The following is a 21,310-nucleotide window of genomic DNA, read 5'->3' as shown; positions in this document are numbered from 1 at the left end:
GTTGTGACTACCTTGTACCAAACGTAAATAGTTTCATTATATAGTTTTCCATGGTAAAATATATGGAGCCAAAAGATTTCTTACGCGTACAACAGTATATCATCCATCTACTCCCTTAAATTTATTAAATCCCAAATTTTGGGGGTGTGATTTAAAGAATCCAACAGCTAAACAGTTAACCTTGAAAAAAAAAAAAAACAGGAAAGAAAAAAGAAGAAGAAAATGATCTAGATGTTTGAGATCTCAAAATTCAAAATTCTTTTCTCAAAAATTACCATCTCATTATAATGAAATGGATCCCAAAATTTCAAATAGAAAAAGGGCGATCCCAACTAGGTGTGGCAACGAGTCGGGTCCTGCTGAAATTAGAGCCAGACCCGAATGTATTATGGTCTAAAAGTTGGACCCATCCCAGGTCTATCCTGTCAGGTCCCGGGTCTTGTCGCGTTCATTTACACCTTTATTATGAACTTTTTGTTTTTTTCCTTTATTTACCATCATCTACACAAATTATTGGCAACAAGGACACAACTCACTATTACATTTTAAACCGTCTTATTTGTCGTTTAATAGCTAAAGATGATTATGAATTCGTATTGTCTACGATCCTTAATACACCAAACAAATGGAGCTTGAAGCATTTTATCTCCAAAAGGTTACGGATAAGGGTCGAGTCCAACCAAACCCTAACCTGGACCCAAATAGTATTCGGGTCTAAATTTTGGACTCAGATATGACCTGCCGGATCAAAATATTGAACCCATACCCGGTGGGTCCGGGTCGTTTGCCACCCCCCTAATCCCAACTATTTTGGGGAGTAAATGTAGTATGCTGAAAGAATACGCGCCCATGAAAGAACACCCGATTGAACCCATTTCTTTATGAATATCCACTCATCGAACCAATCTTCAAAACATGTGAAGCCATCGATATATCTCCTCACTTCTCTGACTGCCTTTCTCTCTCTGCTCTTTCTTTCTCTGCTGTGATCTTGTTGAAGCTTTTCAATGGGGTCGCTCAAGGAAGATGATGATTTAGGCATGGCAGTGTCAAAAGACATAATACTGTACGTTAATGGCGTTCGACGAGTTTTGGCAGATGGGTTGGCTCATCTCACTCTTCTTCAATATCTCAGAGGTGCTTTTTTCCGTTTTCAATACATAACTTTTCTTCTTTAGTCCTATTATCTGATTTAACTCCATGGATCTTAATCACTTGGGGGATTTCTAGTTATTTCAGAATGAATTGTTTTTTTTTTTCCCAAATGAAATACAATTGAATTAGAGTGATATAACCATTTTCAATGCAAATCATGAAAAAGGAGCTTGACACAAGTGGGATTGTAGTGATGGAAATGGAATTGAAATTATGGTTTAATGAGAGAATCATGGAGAGGTGGACCTGTAATTGTAAAAGCGTTAATGGGCTGAGGCTTCATACTTGACTCGACATCCAGATTTCAAAACTCGGGCGAGTTGATTCGGACATGGGTACAAACTAAGAGACATATAAAAAGTACACAGATTGTATTTTTTTTACCAAATCAATATATATTATGTTTTATACAATTTAGATGTTGTTAATGATGATTTATGAGTTATTCTTATCATATGTTTTCCCTTGATTTGGATTTTGTCTAAATTGTTTCCACCAGTAAATCAATTTTTCTGAATTCCGTCTTTTATATTTTTTTTTATCTTTATGAGACCTTTATGGCTCCGGATTCATGAAAAGTTTTGGCAAAATTTTATGTTGACTGCTTACTTAATACACCCACCACCCTTACACAGGCTTAAGATGGGTTAAGGGAAAGTTTAATATCCTCACCCTTCTTAGGAAGTTCTATAGGACAACTATGAGACTAACTTTGATTTATGGGGCAGAATGTTTAGTGGTCAAAAAATAATATATCTATTGAATGAGTGTAGCTTAGATGAAGATGTTGAGATGGATGAGTGGCAAGGCAAGAAGCGATATAATTTGAAATGAATACATTCAAGAGAATTTAGGTATGGCTCCAATAGGTGATAAGATGAGAGAAAATAGACTTAGTTGTGCTGGCCATATCCAGTACAGGCGCAATACAACGTATGTTAGAAGGTGCGAGTAGGTTTAAGTGGAAGGCTAAAAAAGGGTAATGGGTAGGCCCAAAAGGACATGGTTAGAAGTAGTGAGAAAAGATATGACGACTTATGATCTCACAGAGGGTGTGGCTTTTGATAGAAGAGAATGGTGGACTAGGATTTGTGTAGTTGACTCCTAATAGTTGAGAAAAGGCTCTAATGATGATGATAAGACTTTAAGGCTGTTTGTGGTCCAATTTGCTTTTCACTTTTTTTTGTTTCTAACAATTTTTTTGTATTTCTTTTTCAAATTATTAGCCCTTTTTTGGCTTGTACACGACTTGGACTAGTCCATGCATGAGTTACTCAGCTTAGGCACATTCCGAGGGAGGGATGGATGTTGAGAATTTCTGACCTGAGTAGGCTAGTGGAGTCTTTGATTTTTTTTCTTCCAAAGTTCCCAAAAAACTAAGAAACAGAGAAAATTTAGAAAACATTGTAAAATCCATTCAATTGTATTTTACATTCTTGGTGCATTATAGGCACTTGTTATTGCATTTGAAAAACTTGATATTGTGTTGTACATTATGCAAAACATAAGCTCATATATTATAATACAAAAAGGTAAATATTATGTAACCCACCTGGCCTTTGGAACAATTGTAGACCGGATGCCCATAATGCATGATACGAAAACATTGACATAGGTCTAGGCATTTTGGTCATTTTCTATTTAGTGTGTTGTTATCATTATTATTGTTGTTGTTGTTGTTGTGCGCTAGGTGAGGCATACCTGTCCCCAAATCTTCATGTCAATTGGGCTTATAACAAAATTGAAATTAAAGTGTGCCCATTCACGTTGGCCATTGGACCAAGATTGAGACTGGGCATTTGACCTATATTGTGATGCACGAGAACTTGAAGAAACATAGAAAATCAGCAAGAAGGACCTTGACATAAGCAATTTTGGAGAAACCTTAAGGCTTTCTCCCACCTATGGCTCAAGCTTTAAGCTTCTTTTACATGACAAAGTCATTCTTTTCTTAAAGAGGAATACATGAATGACTCTCTAGCCCATCCATACCCTTATATTAGAAAATTATTGTTTTGGACAATTTTTGTCCATACAATTAACTTTTAACCAAAAGATCCTAACTTAAGTATAACTTGAAACTAAACTCTCTAACTTAAATGAAAATATCTAAAAAGTCCCAAGAATTTATAGCAACTAAAAAATCTTAAAATTAAACCCTAAAACTAAAATCAAAATATACATCCTTTAAAATTGAATAGAAATTAAAAATAAATATAAATTTTCCCTCCATCATTTTCCCCTTGTTGGAGAAAACTCGTCCTCGAGTTTTGAAGTGTGCTAAGATGAATTCAGCATAAAAAACACCTTCTTCAACCTTTTTTTTCGTTGTTGGCTCAAATACTATTCATGGTAAAGATAATTCCTCAAGAAACGGATTCTAATATGTATATTGAGGAATTAGGGCCACAATTTGCAGATTGTGAATCAAGCATGCTTTCACTGCACTACTCTGATTCCAATACCCTAAATCTCTTAAATGCTCCGCCTTCAATATCAATGAGATCTTCAAAGGCCATGATTTCGATTAGTTCTCTTGTTGCCTTCTCTCCATTCTTCACCCTCTTTCAAGATATCTTCACCATCATCTTGATCCTTTTCAATGCAATCTATGTCAAAATAAAAAATTTTATCCTCCAAATCGAAAATCCTAGAGTGATGTTCCCCACATTTAGGTATTTTATTGCTATCCTTATCACTCGACTATACATATGGAGCGCAAAAGTAAAAAAGCTTGTACTCGAGATCCTCTTGGGCTGAAAGATCACCGTCTTACCCATTGTTGATGCTCGCGAATTGCTGCGATAACTGCTGTACTTGTCTTTCAAGTCCCTCAATTCTGTCATCTATGGGATCATAGAGGATCTATGAAAAACCTCCTTCTATGGCCCCTTCTACGTCCCCTTCTCGCTGCCATAGGTTTGTGGAAATCACAAACCCTAGCAAATAATGAACAAAAATTGCTGAAATCTACAAGATCTAGGTTGTTTAGGCAAAACTTGGTCAAAATCAACAAAGCTTAGACCCCCACTATAATTTCTCCTCTTTGTTGTTGACTTAGGGCAATAAAAAAAGTGGTGTTATAGTAACTCTGTACACTGCTACAGTAACTCAGTACGTGCTATAGTGATTTCCGTATAGATCATGGGCTCTGATACCACTTGATGTAGGAAAATTTGAGAAAACAATAAAGTTGGTAAGAAACAATCCAAACACAAACATAATTCAAAGAAACCTAGGGTTTTCTAAAAAAACATTCAAAGAAACCTAGAGTTTTTTTTTCATACCCCAAGCTAGGGATCCAAAAGCCTAAGCTTTTATTTATTTCAATTTCTAAAAATCATGTGTAATTGACCCTCTCAAGGCCCCACACACCTTATATATTATAATTCAATGCTCAAGGACATTACATGTCTATGTAATGATTAAAAGGACCCATATATCTTAACTTAAATTTTTGTAATGACAAAAATACCCATGTGAACAGTAACATATGAACATAACACTAACACTATGAACAGTAACTGTGAATAGTATCATGAATAGTATTTGTGAATAATAAATAAAAATGAAAACCCTAGAATCCTAAAAAAACTAAAAAACCTTTAAACTAAAACTACAATATACATCCTTGAAATTGAATAAAAATAAAAAAAATAAGAGAATTTTTCCTCCATCATTCTTCCCTTGTTGGAGAAAACTCGTTCTCGAATTTTAAATTGTGCCAAGATGAATTCAGCGTAAAAACACGTTCTTCAACCTTCTTTTTCTTTGTTGGCTCATATATTATTCGTGGTAAAGATAATTTCTCAAGAAACGGATCTTGATATATATATTGAAGAATTAATGCAAATTCATCACATATGGATATCCTTGAACTCCCATTGAAAATTGTGTGGGAAACTTCAAACTCAATTTTTTGTCCTCTAAAGGGTTTCTCCATATCGATTTCATTACTCTCTGAAACCAGGGCCACAATTTGCAGATTTTGAATAGACCACACTTCCACAGCGCTACTCTGATTCCAATGCCCTAAATCTCGTAAACGTTCCACCTCTTTAATATCCTTAAGATCTTCATCTTTTTCTTTGTCAAAGAACTACATAATCTTGATCATCATTATAGATTGGATCTTTTACAAGATCTTGTTCATCATCTACATATGTATCGAAAATTGGTGGTAGATTCCAATCTAGAGCCTGTTGATTTTCGATACGATATACACCAAGATCAACCTAGTTCTCCTTCAAATCATGTAAATCAATTAAATTCCATGATTTATTCTCCCGAACATGAGGCTCCCAATGTAGAGCGTGTGCATAGAACGAGTGGTTGAAGGCAGCTTCATCATTCTGCTCCAATTATGAGTCGGACCCTGATTCATGCCATTCTCCATAAAAATCCTCACGATTTGAATCTATCCCTGTAGATTCCTCTTCGTTGAGGGCACGTTGTTGCTGGTCCCGCTTGTGCAGCAATAGCTCTGTAACCCTCTCTGTCATGTTGTTGATTTCTTTGTGCAGTTGGATCAGATCAACATCCCTACGGCTAAGACCTCTACGACCAGCCATCGCAATCTCTAGCCGTCTTCAAACCATGCTCTGATACGACTTGATGCAGGAGAACTTGAAGAAACATAGAAAATTAGCAAGAAACACCTTGACACACGCAATTTTGGAGAAACCCTAAGGCTTTCTCCCTCTTATGGCTCAAGCTTTAGGTTTTTTTTGTAAGACAAAGTCTTTATTTTCTTAAAGAAGAATACATGAATGACTTTCCAGCCCATCCATGCCCTTATATTGGAAAATTATTATTTTGGACAATATTTGTTCATACGATTAACTTTTAATCAAAAGATCCTAACTTAAGTATAACTTGAATCTAAACTCCCTAACTTTAATTAAAGTATCTAAAAAGTCTCCAGAATTCCTAGAAACTAAAAAACCCGAGAATTAAACCCTAAAACTAAAATCAAAATATACATCCTTTAAAATTGAATAGAAATTAAAAATAAGTATATTTTTTCCGTCCATCACATTGTTTCATAGGTCGAGAGGCCAATTGGAGAGAGAGAGAGAGAGAGAGGGAGAGAGAGAGAGAGAGAGAGAGAGAGAGAGAGAGACTTATATATTCTAATTTATGTATCATGTAACATACTATATGCCATATACAATGTTCCTAATTTATATCTACATACATAATATGTTCATATATGCATGCATGTACTTATTCATGTACAAACTATATATACTATTAACACCATATTCTTTCTACATGTTGGTTGTGGCTATTTGTCGCATACCTATTGATTGGACGAAACAAGGCTGATGTATATCCCATGGACATAGCCCAAGGAGTGGGCTCATGTGATTGGATTACCCAATTGCTTGAGAAATAGTTATTACCAAATTATTTGTCTTTAATTTTTTTATATAATTGTATTAGCTAAGTTTGGTATCCTGCAAATTCCAAGTTGTTGTGCTTTTCACTACTAGAGATATGATTTTTAATTTAGTTGTGCTTGCTTCAACAGCATGCACATGCACACGCACACGCACACGCACACGCACACGCACACGCACACGCACACGCACACGCACACACTCACACTGAAGTTCAAAATACTGATGTTGTTTTCATCGGCATCTAGGTTTGGCGCTCACAGGTACAAAACTGGGTTGTGGTGAAGGTGGTTGTGGGGCTTGCACTGTGATGGTTTCTCACTATGACCCACATTTGAAAGAGTGCATGTGAGTTTCTTGTTTCTTTAATGTTCTGTTCCGTTGTCCTTTGTTCTTTAAGGTTTATGGTTGGAAGCAATTTTTATACGAGTAATCCTTTACATTAAATGTAAAGTCCCATAAAGCTTAAAAGATGAATAATTTTTTCATTAACAATTATTCTCTTACTTTATGTGGCCATTTTTGTGTGGCTTCCTTATGGACGCATTAATCAAGTGATGCATTAAATAGTTATGTGCTGCTGATGACAAAATTATTATCACATACAAAATCCAATAATTGCCGTCTAATTTTCTTCTACATCCTTCGGATTTCATTTTGCTTGGTCCTCAGACGACCATTCTTTAAGTGCTTTATTTTCTTGCTTTTGTAGTTCTTCTATCTGGTAAAGATGGATCATTTATATTGTAAAAGGGAACTTGTGCGTGGATGCACACAGCTGTTCAAGTTTGTTTACCTTTTTTTTCCCAGGATAGTGAGACTAGAACTACACAATTCTCTATTAGTGCAAATAATTTTAATCTAATTTCACGTTAAAATCAATCTTCAGCTATTAAGACTTGAGTTCTTGATGGATCTGTATACCATGATTTTGTAAGCATGATTTGAATGGACACTAATGTGGTGCAGGCATTATGCAGTCAATGCATGTTTAGCTCCACTATATTCTGTGGAGGGGATGCACGTCATTACAGTAGAGGGCATTGGGAATCATCGTAGTGGTTTACACCTTGTTCAGGTGCATTATCTTACGCCGTCCATGTTTGTTGGATGTTGATGCACATGTATAGGTGTTGAGCTATACCTCTAACTTGTCATCTCTACTACAAATCATTTCGGACAATGGCAAATTCTGTTATTTGCATTTTTACCTAGGAGAGCTGGACATAACCCCAGTGATGGGCTCCTCACTCTCCCTGTAACTGTCCATCATTTTAATGGATGGTGATGACCCAACAGTCTATGGTTTTCTAGAGTTCATTGGATTGTTGTACCCTTCATCATCATTGTCATGCGAGCCTTATTCCAACTATTTGGGGTCCGCTAATTGGATTGGTTTACATTTATTTTACCTAATTTTGGATACGGCAGGTTTTCACTTTACTCCAATGGGGTTTGAGTTTGTAATCTATATGCGCAGGAAGCTTTAGCCAATGCTCATGGATCGCAATGTGGGTTCTGTACACCTGGATTTGTCATGTCCATGTATGCTTTATTGAGGTCTAACAAAGGCCTTCCTACTGAAGAACAGATTGAAGAGTGCTTGTCGGGTAATTTATGTCGTTGCACTGGTTACAGACCCATTATTGATGCCTTTCGTGTTTTTGCAAAAAAGGATGATGCCTTATACAGCATGAGATCTTCGTCAGAAAGCTTAGGCAGTGACTTTATCTGCCCTTCAACTGGAAAACCTTGTTCTTGTGGGGAAAAAACTGTTAATCCACTTGAGAACTGGACAGGAAAATGCAGAAATAGTTATATGCCAGTTGCACATAATGATATTGATGGAAGTTCTTATTGTGAGAAGGAGCTAATTTTTCCTCCAGAGCTTTTGCTTAGGAATTTGGTGCCTTTGAACTTGAATGGAACTGGTGGAATGAAATGGTTTCGACCTCTTAAACTTTGGCAAGTTTTGGATTTGAAAATGAGATATCCAGATGCACGATTAGTGGTCGGAAATACTGAAATTGGAGTTGAAAGAAAGTTTAAGAACATTATGTATGAGGTTCTGATATCTGTTACCAAAGTGCCTGAGCTTAATGCTTTTGTTGTGAAGGATAATGGGTTGGAGATTGGTGGAGCGGTAACTTTGTCAAGGCTCTTAAAATTTCTTCGAAAGCTTGTAATAGAACGTGATGCTCATGAAACATCAGCTTGCAAAGCATTTATTGAACAACTAAAATGGTTTGCAGGGACTCAGATAAAGAATGTTGCTTCCATTGGGGGAAATATATGTACAGCTAGTCCAATATCAGACTTGAACCCTCTTTGGATGGCTGCTAGAGCACAATTTAAAGTCATTGATGAGAAGGAAAATATTAGAACCCTTCCAGCCATGGAGTTCTTCAAGGGCTATCGCAAGGTTGACCTGAAAAGAAGTGAAATTTTGCTATCAGTGTTCTTACCATGGACAAGAGACTTTGAGTTTGTGAAAGAATTCAAGCAGGCCCATCGGAGGGAGGATGATATTGCACTTGTAAATTCAGGAATGAGGGTTTTCCTTGAAGAGAAAGATGGAAAGTGGGTGGTTTCTGACGCATCTCTGGTTTATGGTGGAATAGCTCCTATTCCTTTTTCTGCATCGAAGACTGCTGGTTTCCTTCAAGGAAGAACTTGGGGCCAAGAAATGTTACAGGGTGCTCTGGAGACATTGCAGGAAGAAATATTTCTTGAGGATAATGCTCCAGGGGGTATGGTGGAATTTCGAAAGTCTCTCACTCTTAGTTTCTTCTTCAAGTTCTTCTTGTGGGTCACCCATAGTATGGAAGGGAAAGGTTCCTTCTTCTTGAAACCACTTCCTCCTTCCCATCTCTCAGCTGTGGAGCCGCAAAAATGGGCATCATCCACTGGAATCCAAAACTATAAAGTCGATATCCATGGAACAGCTGTGGGTCTTCCAGTTCCACATATTTCATCTAAACTTCAGGTATGTTTTCATTTAAAAATTCTTTTTTTCTTATTGTCTCTCTATGATTTAAGTATCTGAAATCTTTATTAGAAATCAAAGATAAGAGAGTTATTGACATCCTCTCTCTCTCTCATATGATTTTTTTGATGCTAAATGTATGGAAAGCATAGTTAAATATGTGATATTCTAATTGTTTGCAGGTTAGCGGGGAGGCAGAATATGCTGATGACACATTGACTCCTCCAAATTGCTTATATGCTGCTTTGATACTGAGCATGAACGCTCATGCCCGCATAATTTCCATTGATGATTCAGGAGCAAGGTCTACACCAGGCTTTGAAGGATTATTCCTTGCCAAAGATGTTCCTGGAGACAATAAAATCGGGCCAGTTATTCATGATGAGGAGCTGTTTGCTTCAGAAATTGTCACTAGTGTGGGTCAGGTACTGGTGCTTGATATCATTGTTAGAAAAACCAGCCGGTTAGAACTGGAACCGGCTGGTTAGCTCGAAACCGCGAAGGTTCTGAGTCCGGTTAGGGGTGGTTTTGGGGATCTCCTAGCCTAGGGTACAACCCCATAAAATTTCAGGCCCAAAACCAGCCAGTTAGGGGTCGAACCAGCTGTGCTTTTGGTCAAACCGGCTTGGTTTTCTTGCTAACCGGACCGGTTCGTGGATATAACGGGTTTTATAGATAAATAACGGTATAGTTAAAATAACGCCCGTTATTTTCAATTGAAACCGTTATTTGATGCAAGAATTCATAGATGGATTTTTTCTAGCATTTTTTATTCTTTTTCTTGCCATTTTTTGGTGTTTTTCATGCTTTATGGATGTAAAACACTATTTATTGTCTTAGAACAAGCTAATTCGAATCAAAGATTGAAAAATCAAGAGATTTTGTGGATTGAAATGGCGGAATTTCACACCTTTTGAAATTTCCGCCATTTCATCAATACCATCTTCAATAGCCAATGGTTTTTTCTGAAATTTGAGGGTTTTTAATCCTAATAGAATCATCTACCATATGCCTCTTTCAATTTGTTCAAATACCAAAATATTGGGGGTTAATTTTGGCCCAAAAAGCTGCTGCTAGAAGAACTTATGTTCGATCCAAAAAAATAGATTTTGGATTGATTTTTAACAAATTGATTTTTGTATTTTGATCATCAAGGCTTCATCTATCACATAAAATAGGTATGCTTATTTATTATAGATTAACTATTTTTATATGAATTTGTTTCTTGCACGATTTCACATATTTGAATTTTCCATGATTTTTCAATTAAATAAAAAATACCGAATATTTTTTTATGAATTTTGGTGCATTTGAAAGGGTGATCGAAACCTTTACAGTGCTTGTGTATTGATTTGTTTGATTATCTGAACATTGAGAGTCGTTTCTTGCTTGAAATGTTGCTCAATTTTAGGAGCTTTTGAGAAATCTTTCAAAAAAAAAATATTTTTCTTACTAAATGAATATGGGAAGTGTTTTTTGTTTTTCTTAATAAAATAATGTTTTTTGATAAAATTATTTATTTTGATAAAAATATATTGTTTTGAGTAATATGGCAAAACTTATATGTATCGGCCTCTCTACCTTGTGACATCTTGTCTTTTCTAGATGGACATGTGAAAGTTGGTGGATCAATTTCTTTTCCATTGTTTCTAATTATGGTTAGCAGTATTTTGAAGTGTTGTAAAACTTGAAACTGGAGTGCGTAAACATATATGTGTGCTTATATATTTTTAGTAATAAGCATCTCCTACATTTGTGGTAAGGTGTGATAAACTTATTATCAGATTTCATTCTAGGAACAAAAAGATTTATGTGGCCTGCTTGGGATCATTTATAGGACCATAGTATTCAAATATTAATTTATATAAAAAGATGTTTCAATTATTTTTTTTGTAAGATAAATGTATGTAATAAGATATTATACAATTAATCTAAGTTTTTCTATTTTTATGATTTTTTTTTAATTTTTTTTGGGGGTTTTTGACCCATTTAAAAAAAATAAAAAAATCTACTTGACCGGTTAGTCAAGTTAACTGCCCTGGTTAGTCCGGTTCTTGTTCCAACTGCTCCCAGCCCCATGTCCGGTTAACCGTTCCGGTTCGATTTTGCGAACACTGCTTGATATACAGGAAAGTGCTATATACTCCAGTGAAATATGGAAAAGCCATAGACCATTGGTCCCTTTACCATCCAATGAAATGATGCACATTGATGGTGACAGAGTGGGACCCACCATTGGGGTCATGTGATATTCTGTTGGGTACTGGTCTCTATCTGTCATATTCATCATTTCATTGGTTGGTGATGACTCATTCACTCTAGGTCGCCTTAGTTCATTGGATTATATTATATGGTTCCTTCTTCTATTTGTCATTTGATTGCCTTACCTATCTGTACTATGATTGTCCAATCAAAGGTATTAGTTTCTTCCAAATAAATTTGGGGAAGCATTCAGGATTTTATTGCTTTTGGATAAATATGTGATGAACTTTTTGAAACAGGTTATTGGGATTATTGTGGCAGATACACATGAAAATGCTATGTTAGCTTCCCGAAAGGTAAAGATTGAGTATGAAGAGCTTCCTGCAGTTTTATCCATAAGGGATGCTCTTGAGGTCAGAAGTTTCCATCCAGGTACAGAGAGGTTTCTTCAAAAAGGAGATGTAGAGGGCTGCTTTGGTGGTGGCATCTGTGATAAAATTATTGAAGGTGAGGTGCAAGTAGGAGGCCAAGAGCATTTCTACTTGGAAACACAATGCAGTCTAATATGGACAGTGGATGGAGGAAACGAAGTTCACATGATATCCTCGACCCAAGTATGTATGTAGTTTCTTTTGGTAACTGTGGTACTTCAAGTTTGTTACTGTATGTTCATCTTATTCGTATTTCTTTGAACAAATGCTATGAAGGAACATATGTGTGCTTGAGAGAATCAAAATAAGTTCACATGTATCCACTTCTATGTGTTGGTGGGTGCATGAACATGTATGCTAAGTCTGTTCTTCTATCATCAATTGAACGCATACGATTGATGAGCTATTTCCTGTTTAGTTAGTGCACATGCTTTGTTAATTCACGTCGTTTATGTCCCTTTAAGACTAGTTGCATGAAGCTCATCTCAACCTCTATGTTGGAGGTTTAGTTCCCGTGCTAATCAAAGGGAAATGTTTTGTCTATGTGTCTGTATTTGTATGGGAAAGTATAACATACACAATAGGTATGCCATGCGAATATGCAATTGGGGCATCAATTGCATATTCTCATGACAGAAGGTGGAGATTATCCATGGTTCAGAGATTAACAACTAGGCAGAATTATGGTTCATCTCGTCGGATTGTCTGAAATATGGGTGGTGGATGCCTTGTCAGTGTATCGTATAGAATGTGGATCATGTACTTATACACTCACAGTTATTTCATTTGTACTAATACATGTGATTTTTATGCTGAAAATTCTCTGTAACTGTTTCCTTATGTACAGGCCCCACAAAAGCACCAAAAATATGTTGCTCATGTTCTCAATCTTCCCATGTCTAAAGTTGTTTGCAAGACCAAGCGGATTGGTGGAGGATTTGGTGGAAAGGAGACACGCTCAGCTGTCATAGCTGCAGCTGCTGCTGTACCATCATACCTTTTGAAGCGTCCGGTGAAGTTAACTTTGGATAGAGACGTAGACATGATGATCACCGGCCAGAGACACAGTTTTCTTGGAAAATATAAGGTTGCCTGTTCATTACTATAAAGATTCTAGTAAAATTTGATACTTGGTTGTTTAAAGATAAACTCATATGCTACTTCTTAAGGTATTCATGTGCTTGTTATTGAAATTTCTTAGGTGGGCTGCACAAATGAAGGAAAGTTGCTGGCTTTGGACCTCGAAATTTACAACAATGGAGGGAATTCTTTAGACCTCTCCCTTGGAATCCTTGAACGTGCAATATTTCACTCAGACAATGTTTATGAGATACCCAATGTGCGTATTAGAGGGAGTGTTTGCTTCACTAATTTCCCAAGCAACACAGCTTTTCGGGGATTTGGTGGCCCACAGGGCATGCTTATTGCTGAGAATTGGATTCAGAGAATTGCTATGGAACTTCAGAAAAGCCCTCAAGATATAAGGGTAGGTTCCATTTTTATATTAAAAATTTGTTCTATTAAATGACAGTGCTGAGTCAACTTGCATATGATTCGCAGGTTTCCCAAAAACACATGATGATTTATTATTATAAACAGGTTCCTGAACAGTGTAAAGTATTTTCCCTACTATTTTGCCTTCCCAAGTCTAGTGCATGAACTGACCAATATATTTTAAGAAATGTATTCTATAATTTCAACTACTGATATATGGAGGGTGAAAAGGTAAACTTTAAGGGTTCAATGCATTTTACCAGTCTGCCTACTATTTTGGTGTTTGAAGTTTGAAACTATGACTTTTTTTTTTGTGTTTTTTAGAAAATTGGTATGTCGTCTTAAGTACTCGACTGGTGAGCTTAGAATGTTAAGGAAAATCGAACTTTCTATGTGTCTGCTTCTAAGTATTAGTTTCTGGGGCGCCTGCATATGTTGCCAGCCTCCTAGGCACTATCATGTAATAACCCCCTTTGAATATAGCAGTGATCTGGCCTGTTTCAAAATTGTAACAAAGTGTTTCCTTTTTTGTGTTGATTTTCTTCTTCATTCAAACTAAACATTTATATTCTCAAATTTACAGGAACTTAATTTTCAAAAAGAGGGATCAATACTCCACTATGGTCAGCAGCTTGAAAATTGTACCTTGAGGCAGCTTTGGGAGGAGTTGAAAGCATCTTGCAACTTTTCTGATGCTCGAGCAGCAGTGGACCAATTTAACCTTAAAAACCGTTGGAAGAAGCGTGGAGTTTCAATGGTTCCTACGAAGTTTGGCATCGCCTTTACTGCAAAGTTTATGAATCAGGTCTGACGGTCTGTGATAGCAACTTGAACTACCTTTAAGTCCATAGCATCTTGTACACATAATCGGGTATTATGGTATATAATTACACGATGTTGCTCAAATGGCTGTTACCCACTCTTAGAACAATAGGAATTTCTAAATCTTACCAAGAAATGGGTTTTGTGGACCTAAAAATCTGACAAAATTTGTTTTATAGAGGTTAGAAAGTTTTCAGTCTGTGAGGTGTTTAGCTAAGGTCTCAATTGGTTTTTTATCCTGGTGACAACCATAGTCTTAACGAGATAGAATCAACCTGCTAGGATTTCCTAGTCAGATGAGACTCTTTGGAGATCCATCATGACCTATTGGTTTCTTTAGGAAGCTCTTGACTCAACCTTCCTTTAGTGACCTAGATGTTCATATACAATTGCTTTTTTATAATCTACTATTACTATTTTCATTAAAATACGTTATGCATAGCTCTATATATATGGGAACTCTATATAAACAGGAGCTGCTTTTGTTTTCTTGGTTTTCATTTTTGACGAGTATGAAACATGATTTTCATACTGTAGAGTGTAAACTTAGATCATCATTTGTACTTTTGTACTTATTGCATTCTGATCTTCTGCTTTCACCTCCTTATTTTTTTGCCCCTAGTGTAGGCTGGAGCCCTGGTCCAAGTCTACACTGATGGTACTGTTTTAGTAACACATGGAGGTGTTGAGATGGGTCAAGGCCTACACACAAAGGTTGCTCAGATTGCTGCTTCTGCTTTTGATATTCCTCTCAGTTCAGTCTTTATATCAGAGACTAGTACAGATAAGGTCAAATGTTTTTCTTGCTCTTTGTAAACCTTTGGGTTGCATACGATATTCAGTTTTGCTCTACCATTTACGACATCAGCAGCTGTTAGCAAGGACAATTCTAAAGTTCATTGCTTTCTCAACTCAAGGCATGAAACAGGTTGTTGTAGACCTTTTCTATGTTGGGTTTCCAAATTCTGCGCTTCACCTTATACGAATTTCCATCGAAATTATAGATCTTATTGTTATATTTGCATTAATATTTATTAAAAAAACAAGTTTTGTATTCTGAATTTATATGAAAGCCATAGGATTCATGTAGCCGACTATAGGATTCATGTAGCCGACCCCAAGTCATTGGGATAAAGCTTGGATGATGTAAGCAAAATGAGAAGGAAGAGAGGGAGAGAGTGAACTTGGAATGCATAATGCGAAATAAAATGTCAACTTTACTACCTATAGAGACAAGATTATGGGTCATCATTTTTTTTGTTGTTAAATGGTGCAAAGACGAACTTTTAACATGCGTTTCGAATTGAAAGTAAAAAATGACTTGGATGCCAAGTATCATAGACAAATTGATTCATGGTGGCTTTTTACTTTTCCTTGTTTCTGTGAGATCATGGGATTTTGATGAGGGATGAAGTGAATAAACATGTATTTCTTTTCTCAAGGACTGTAACCAATAGCATTTTGTATTTCCCATTAGCAACTCTCATTACCTGCTAGTTTAAATGTAATCAGTGTGTGAGGGAAGAATTTCAAGTAGTTGTAATTGGGTTCTTGAATAGGAACTCCCTGAGTAGGAGTAAAAGCATAGGGTTTTGAGCCTTCTAATTCTCTCTGGTGAAGGACTAGAGTATCCCTAAATGAATAGAACAAATAAGCTGACATGGACATAATTACAGTTTTGTAATCATAAGAAAATGATGATTGTTGTTGCTTTTCAACATGTTCCCTCATGCTTATAGTTAAGAGCTTGGGTACATTTGTTTTGTTCATAATAGTTCTTTCCTGTGGTTTTGCCCTTTTACTTCCCTTTTATCTCTAAGTAAACTTTTTGTATGAATTGCCAGGTCCCAAATGCATCACCTACTGCAGCTTCTGCAAGTTCAGATATTTATGGAGCAGCAGTATTAGATGCTTGTGAGCAGATAAAGTCAAGAATGCTACCTATTGCACTGAAACATAAGCATGATTGTTTTGCTGAGGTAAAATTACCCAGTTTCATATTTTCCATTGCAGCGATGTTCCATCCCGTCAAACTTAGGGACAGTCAATGAAAACTAAAATTCTTTCCTATAAAGTAGTTAAATTGCCTTATCTAAGTGAATAATTTTCTGGTATGCTTCAAATTGGCTTGATTACAGAGCATTGCAAGAATTTTTATATAAGAGTTTATTGAATGTCAGTTGCAGAAACCCAAAATTGTTGATCAAAATTCAAAAATAGAAGCTTAAGACTAATGGATTTTGTATATTTAAGAAGTAAATTCCTTGAGCAGCTAGGTTCATGATTTTCAGAAAATCTCCTTTAGTTTACCCTGGTATTTTGATATCTCGATTCTTTTCTTAACAATCAGTTGGTTCAATTATAGCCTTGAAATTTTTATTTCAGAAAACATTATAGCTTGAAATTTGCTTGGTAACAAAAAATCCTTTTCCTGATTCAAAGGTAGAATTATTATGGTTCTTTTTGGAAGATTATCCATATGCAATATTTTGTAGCCTATATAATGCTAGTAAAAATGGGTGTTATTGAGTGGTGTTATAGGAACCCCTGATGTACTGGTTCTTTTAGTTTCGCTGTTCAGTGATGGTTTGGACATTTTTCTTGAGAGCTGATTCATGAGGCTTGTGTCTCTCACCGATTGAACCTAGTCCTCTTCTTCAATCTAAGCTCTCTTTCAGAAGAAACTCTGTTCCTTGAACTTTGATTATCCCCACCTACACAGGAGAAGAAATAATTATTTCCTTCAAATACTCGAGACACTTTCTTAAAAAACATTTATTGTTAGCTTTCATATTTTACATAGATGAATATCTTTCATATCCTTTTCTAATATCTGATCTGCCACGGGGTATCACTTACAGCCTGTTCGATGTCTAGTTGACCCAACATAGAGATTCTTTGTCAAAAATCTCATTTGTGGTTTCCTAGTTTGAATTTTTATTTGTCATATAAAAACGTAGGCCTTGTTGATCATAGATAATGCTCATATATTCTGATTTGTATAAGCATTTTGCTAGCTGAGACATGCCATATGTGACTCTTATTGTTTTGATTGTGCTTGATTGTTAACTTTCTGTTTTTAATAATCAGTTGGCAAATGCATGCTACATGGAAAGAATTGACCTCTCGGCCCATGGATTTTACATCACTCCTGATATCAACTTTGATTGGTCCACTGCTAAAGGGAGGCCATTCAATTACTTTACATATGGTGCCGCATTTGCTGAGGTGGAAATTGACCCCTTAACTGGAGATTTCCACACGAGGTCGGCAGATATCATAATGGATCTTGGCACTTCCCTTAATCCAGCTATTGATGTTGGTCAGGTAGCTTCTTTCACATCATAAGTTTATATGCATATAAGTTAACATGCTGATGCAAAGGCCCCTGTTAGTACATCTTCTCACTTGTGCTTCCTCTAAGTAAAACCGTATGTTGTAGCAGAATGAGCTGTTGCTGACATTTATCTTTATGCAGAAATTCTTGGAGCATATCTGGATAGTTTGCATGATTACTTATACAATGGCATCGTAAATCTAAGAATACCATTAGCCAAATATCATTTTTCCCCATTCTAAAAGACGTTAACTGCATTTCCTTTTTCAGCTTTTCAGTTTGCTTTTCAAAGAATGAGATGTAACTCATGTCCTTGTATTTACTTGAAAAGCAAAAGTAATTCATGTTCTTAGTTGTAAGGAGCACACTATCTTCCTCTAAGGAACCTATTTGTCCTCTTCTCAGAGAACCTATCACTATTCAAGTAGTGCATTTCTCTCAAAGTTAGAACTACAGTTGCTTCAAGGAAAATTAACAGTTTCCCGCTTTTGATAAAACATATATCTAGAGCTTTTTCATTCAAATATAATTTTGGGTATAATTCATATTCTATAATCAAAAGTAAATGAAGCATGAGAAGAACCTATGAAGAACATGAGGTATTATTATTTCTGGATTATACAATTATAACCAAATAAACATGATCTTTGGGAAAGTATATCACAACCCATTAGATTATGATTCATTTTTTCCTGGTAGATATTTATTAGAATTTGTTTTAAAGGATGCTGATTTGATCTTGATCCGTTTGATAGATTGAGGGGGCCTTCATTCAGGGTTTGGGTTGGGTTGCCTTGGAAGAGCTGAAATGGGGTGACCCTGATCACAAATGGATTAGATCTGGCCACCTCCAAACTCGTGGGCCAGGGGCTTACAAGATTCCTTCCTTGAATGATATCCCTCAGAAGTTTAAGGTCTCACTTTTGAAGGTATTCCCTCTTTGCTTGTGTGTTGCTAATTATGCTGTTGCCTGACCCACCTAATGTGGAAATAATCGAATCAACTGAATTGTTCATTGATTTCCTCAAGTATCCCATGTCTCTTATATATACTTTCGTTCGTCATCATGTTAATAGTAAGAGAGGATTTTACTGTAATGGCTAGCACTATCATTTCTGAAAGGGGACCTATCTACACTTGATTTTGTTTTCCTTCCTTTGTGGCGGTTCTCATTCTATTCGTGACGCAATGATGCTGATAGTAATTTAAAAGAGAGAGCACTATCTCTTTGAAGTGGCATATATCTTGAACATTATTGACACGTAAAGTTGTGTGCTAATAGCCTCTTTGTTGTTATTTAGGATGCACGAAATAAGAGGGCCATACATTCATCTAAAGCAGTCGGAGAACCGCCTTTTTTCCTAGCATCCTCTGTATTTTTTGCCATTAAAGATGCTATCACAGCAGCTCGGAAAGAGTCTGGGCACCATGGCTGGTTCCCACTAGACAATCCAGCCACTCCGGAGAGGATTCGAATGGCATGTGCTGATGAATTCACAAAACCTTTTGCAAGTGCAAACTATCAAGCCAAGCTCAGTGTATGATGCACGCTACTGAGAATAACTGATGGGAATACCAAGCAAGCCACTACAGTAGAAGTAATACCCTAATCCAATGAGGTATTGTATATAATACATCACATACCCATGTAGCATCTGTTACCATGATGGATGGTCAGGGTTTAACTCGGGGATTGTCTCAGTGGGCCTCAACGAAATCCCCACTCTCCCTCTTGTCTGGAGTTGTGGCCTGAGCACCTAAGCGCTGAGCCAAGAGCCTCTCTCCCTATTGTTGATGTTAAGTGCTTGGAAATTTGTATGTATTTTTCATGATTGGATTCTCACTGGTGGGATGCTCATACTTGCAGGTGTGATTAGAGATAATATCCACTTAACCTCGACTTTTTAACTTGTTTGTACTAAGTTCTATATGGAATGTTGACATTGAAAGAGCCTGAATGATAACTCTCTTATGGGTAAATCAAAGATAAGTTCTTAGAACATAGGGAGTCTCTTTTTCAAAAATGGAGGAAATGAAATAGAGATGAGAGGCTTTCTATTGGGGCATATTATTTTTACACATTTTCTATAAAGAGACCATTTATTTTTGGTATATGGAAGTCACAATCATTCTCACTCATTAGATGTCAAATTGGATAGCTTGGAGTGAGTCATGAAGTTTGAGATTTTTTAGTTTTGGAATTTTATGTCTAGTCAATGATACTCATGCAACCACTCATTTTAAAATTTGAAGGACAAGAATGATTGTAACTTTCATGTACAAAAGATAGATGGTCGTTTTGTAGACATTTCTTTATTTTATTGTTGAATTATATTTGGATCAAAGAGAGAGAATATAGGAACATATATACTTGAAATTGAATTAAGGGTCATGCTACCCTATATACTTTCTGTAAGGTCTGTGCCGGGCATTCCCCAATCTAAATCTCTTAGTAAAGTACTATCTACCTTAATGTTGCATGTGCACCTCTTAATTAGGGCTAAATAATTTTGAAAAATACTAGTAAGGCACTATTTGATGTCAAGATTCTGTCAAATTACAGTAGAACAAATGATAATTTGGTCAATTTCCATTAATTCTATGGGGGTGTTCACTTGAGCTATGATGTATTGATGTCGTGAGCTGGTGCGGTGGTGGTCGTGGTATGATATAATGGTGGTGGAGTGGGTGTAGTGGTGGTATTAGTAATGATACCAGCAGCAGGAGTGTGACGGTCATGGTGTTGGGGTGGTAGCAAAACAGTGGTAGTGGTGGTGAAGTGGGGCAGCTAGGCAGTGGTGGTGGTGAAGTGGGGCTGCTATGTGGTGGTGGTGATGTCTAAGAGGCGCATTTGTGGTGGTGGTGGTAATGGAGTGGTAGTGTGGTAGTGATGCGGTGATAGCGATGGTAACAGTGGCACTATAGAGACGAGGAGCTCATTTGAATTTTTTACATAACAATTTCGAATGATTTCAAGTTTTGGAAATAAAAGAGGTTGTTTTGGAATTTTTTACATAGAGCCTAGGCTTTAAAAATTACACTAAAAGAGGTTGTTTTGATGCCCAAACATGGTTTTAAAAAGCACTAGGTGGGTCTTGGGCGGCCTAGGGGGTCCAAGCCGCCCAGCACTTAAGCGGGAGCCTAGAACCTGGCCGTCCAGTTGAATCCAAATAAAGATTATGGCATTTAGCAGTACACTACCATGAGGAAGAAAACAAATTGAATTATAAAACTATGAAAGTAATACTTGAAGACTCAAAAGAATATTCAATAGTTCAATAATCAATACACAATATTTCAAACAAAGTTTAACTTCAAAGTTTAATAATTAGTTATTATTTAACAATCAACATTCATCAATCATCATTCATTCATCATTAGAAAATCTTGGGTCAGCTGCATTGGCATTATATTCATCGGAGTCGACGGAGTCGTCATTCTCCTTGACATATTGGTCGTCCCTGTCCTCATCCGTCTCTTC

The 21,310-nt window shown here is 36.5% G+C and overlaps 1 protein-coding gene across 7 annotated transcripts; it reads left to right on the top strand.

Annotated features, from left to right (window-relative positions):
- The first annotated feature begins 917 nt into the window (after positions 1–917).
- On the top strand, positions 918–19,809 carry LOC18439972 (xanthine dehydrogenase 1). 7 transcript variants are annotated; one of them, XM_088863086.1, is made up of 15 exons: positions 918–1,137; positions 6,806–6,905; positions 7,527–7,635; positions 8,038–9,543; positions 9,726–9,968; positions 12,045–12,359; positions 13,024–13,263; positions 13,378–13,662; positions 14,254–14,475; positions 15,120–15,206; positions 15,361–15,420; positions 16,337–16,471; positions 17,583–17,819; positions 18,585–18,758; positions 19,131–19,809. In XM_088863086.1, exons 1-15 carry the CDS (start codon positions 1,008–1,010, stop codon positions 19,371–19,373), a joined length of 4,086 nt encoding a protein of 1,361 aa, XP_088719212.1. In that variant the 5' UTR covers positions 918–1,007; the 3' UTR covers positions 19,374–19,809. The 7 variants fall into 7 exon arrangements, with proteins under 7 accessions (XP_088719212.1, XP_020526351.1, XP_006850189.1 ...); XM_020670692.2 differs by lacking the exon at positions 15,361–15,420; XM_006850126.4 differs by lacking the exon at positions 15,361–15,420 and having other exon boundaries at positions 15,120–15,281.
- Positions 19,810–21,310: the final 1,501 nt, after the last annotated feature.

This window comes from Amborella trichopoda, chromosome 3 (assembly GCF_054954075.1).
Source record: "Amborella trichopoda isolate Santa Cruz 75 chromosome 3, AtrichopodaSantaCruz75HAP2 v2.0, whole genome shotgun sequence".
NCBI lineage: Eukaryota > Viridiplantae > Streptophyta > Magnoliopsida > Amborellales > Amborellaceae > Amborella > Amborella trichopoda.
The sequence above is the reverse complement of the archived record's forward strand: the minus strand, read 5'-3'. Positions and strand labels throughout refer to the sequence as shown.

What these genes read in the sequence shown, in the direction of transcription:
- LOC18439972 (XM_006850126.4), top strand. Translation starts at nt 1,008, where the DNA reads ATGGGGTCGCTCAAGGAAGATGATGATTTAGGCATGGCAGTGTCAAAA. An exon ending in GTTTTCTTGGAAAATATAAG is followed by an intron (nt 13,264 to 13,377) that starts GTTGCCTGTTCA and finishes GAAATTTCTTAG; the next exon opens with GTGGGCTGCACAAATGAAGG. An exon ending in CTGCAAAGTTTATGAATCAG is followed by an intron (nt 14,476 to 15,119) that starts GTCTGACGGTCT and finishes CCCCTAGTGTAG; the next exon opens with GCTGGAGCCCTGGTCCAAGT.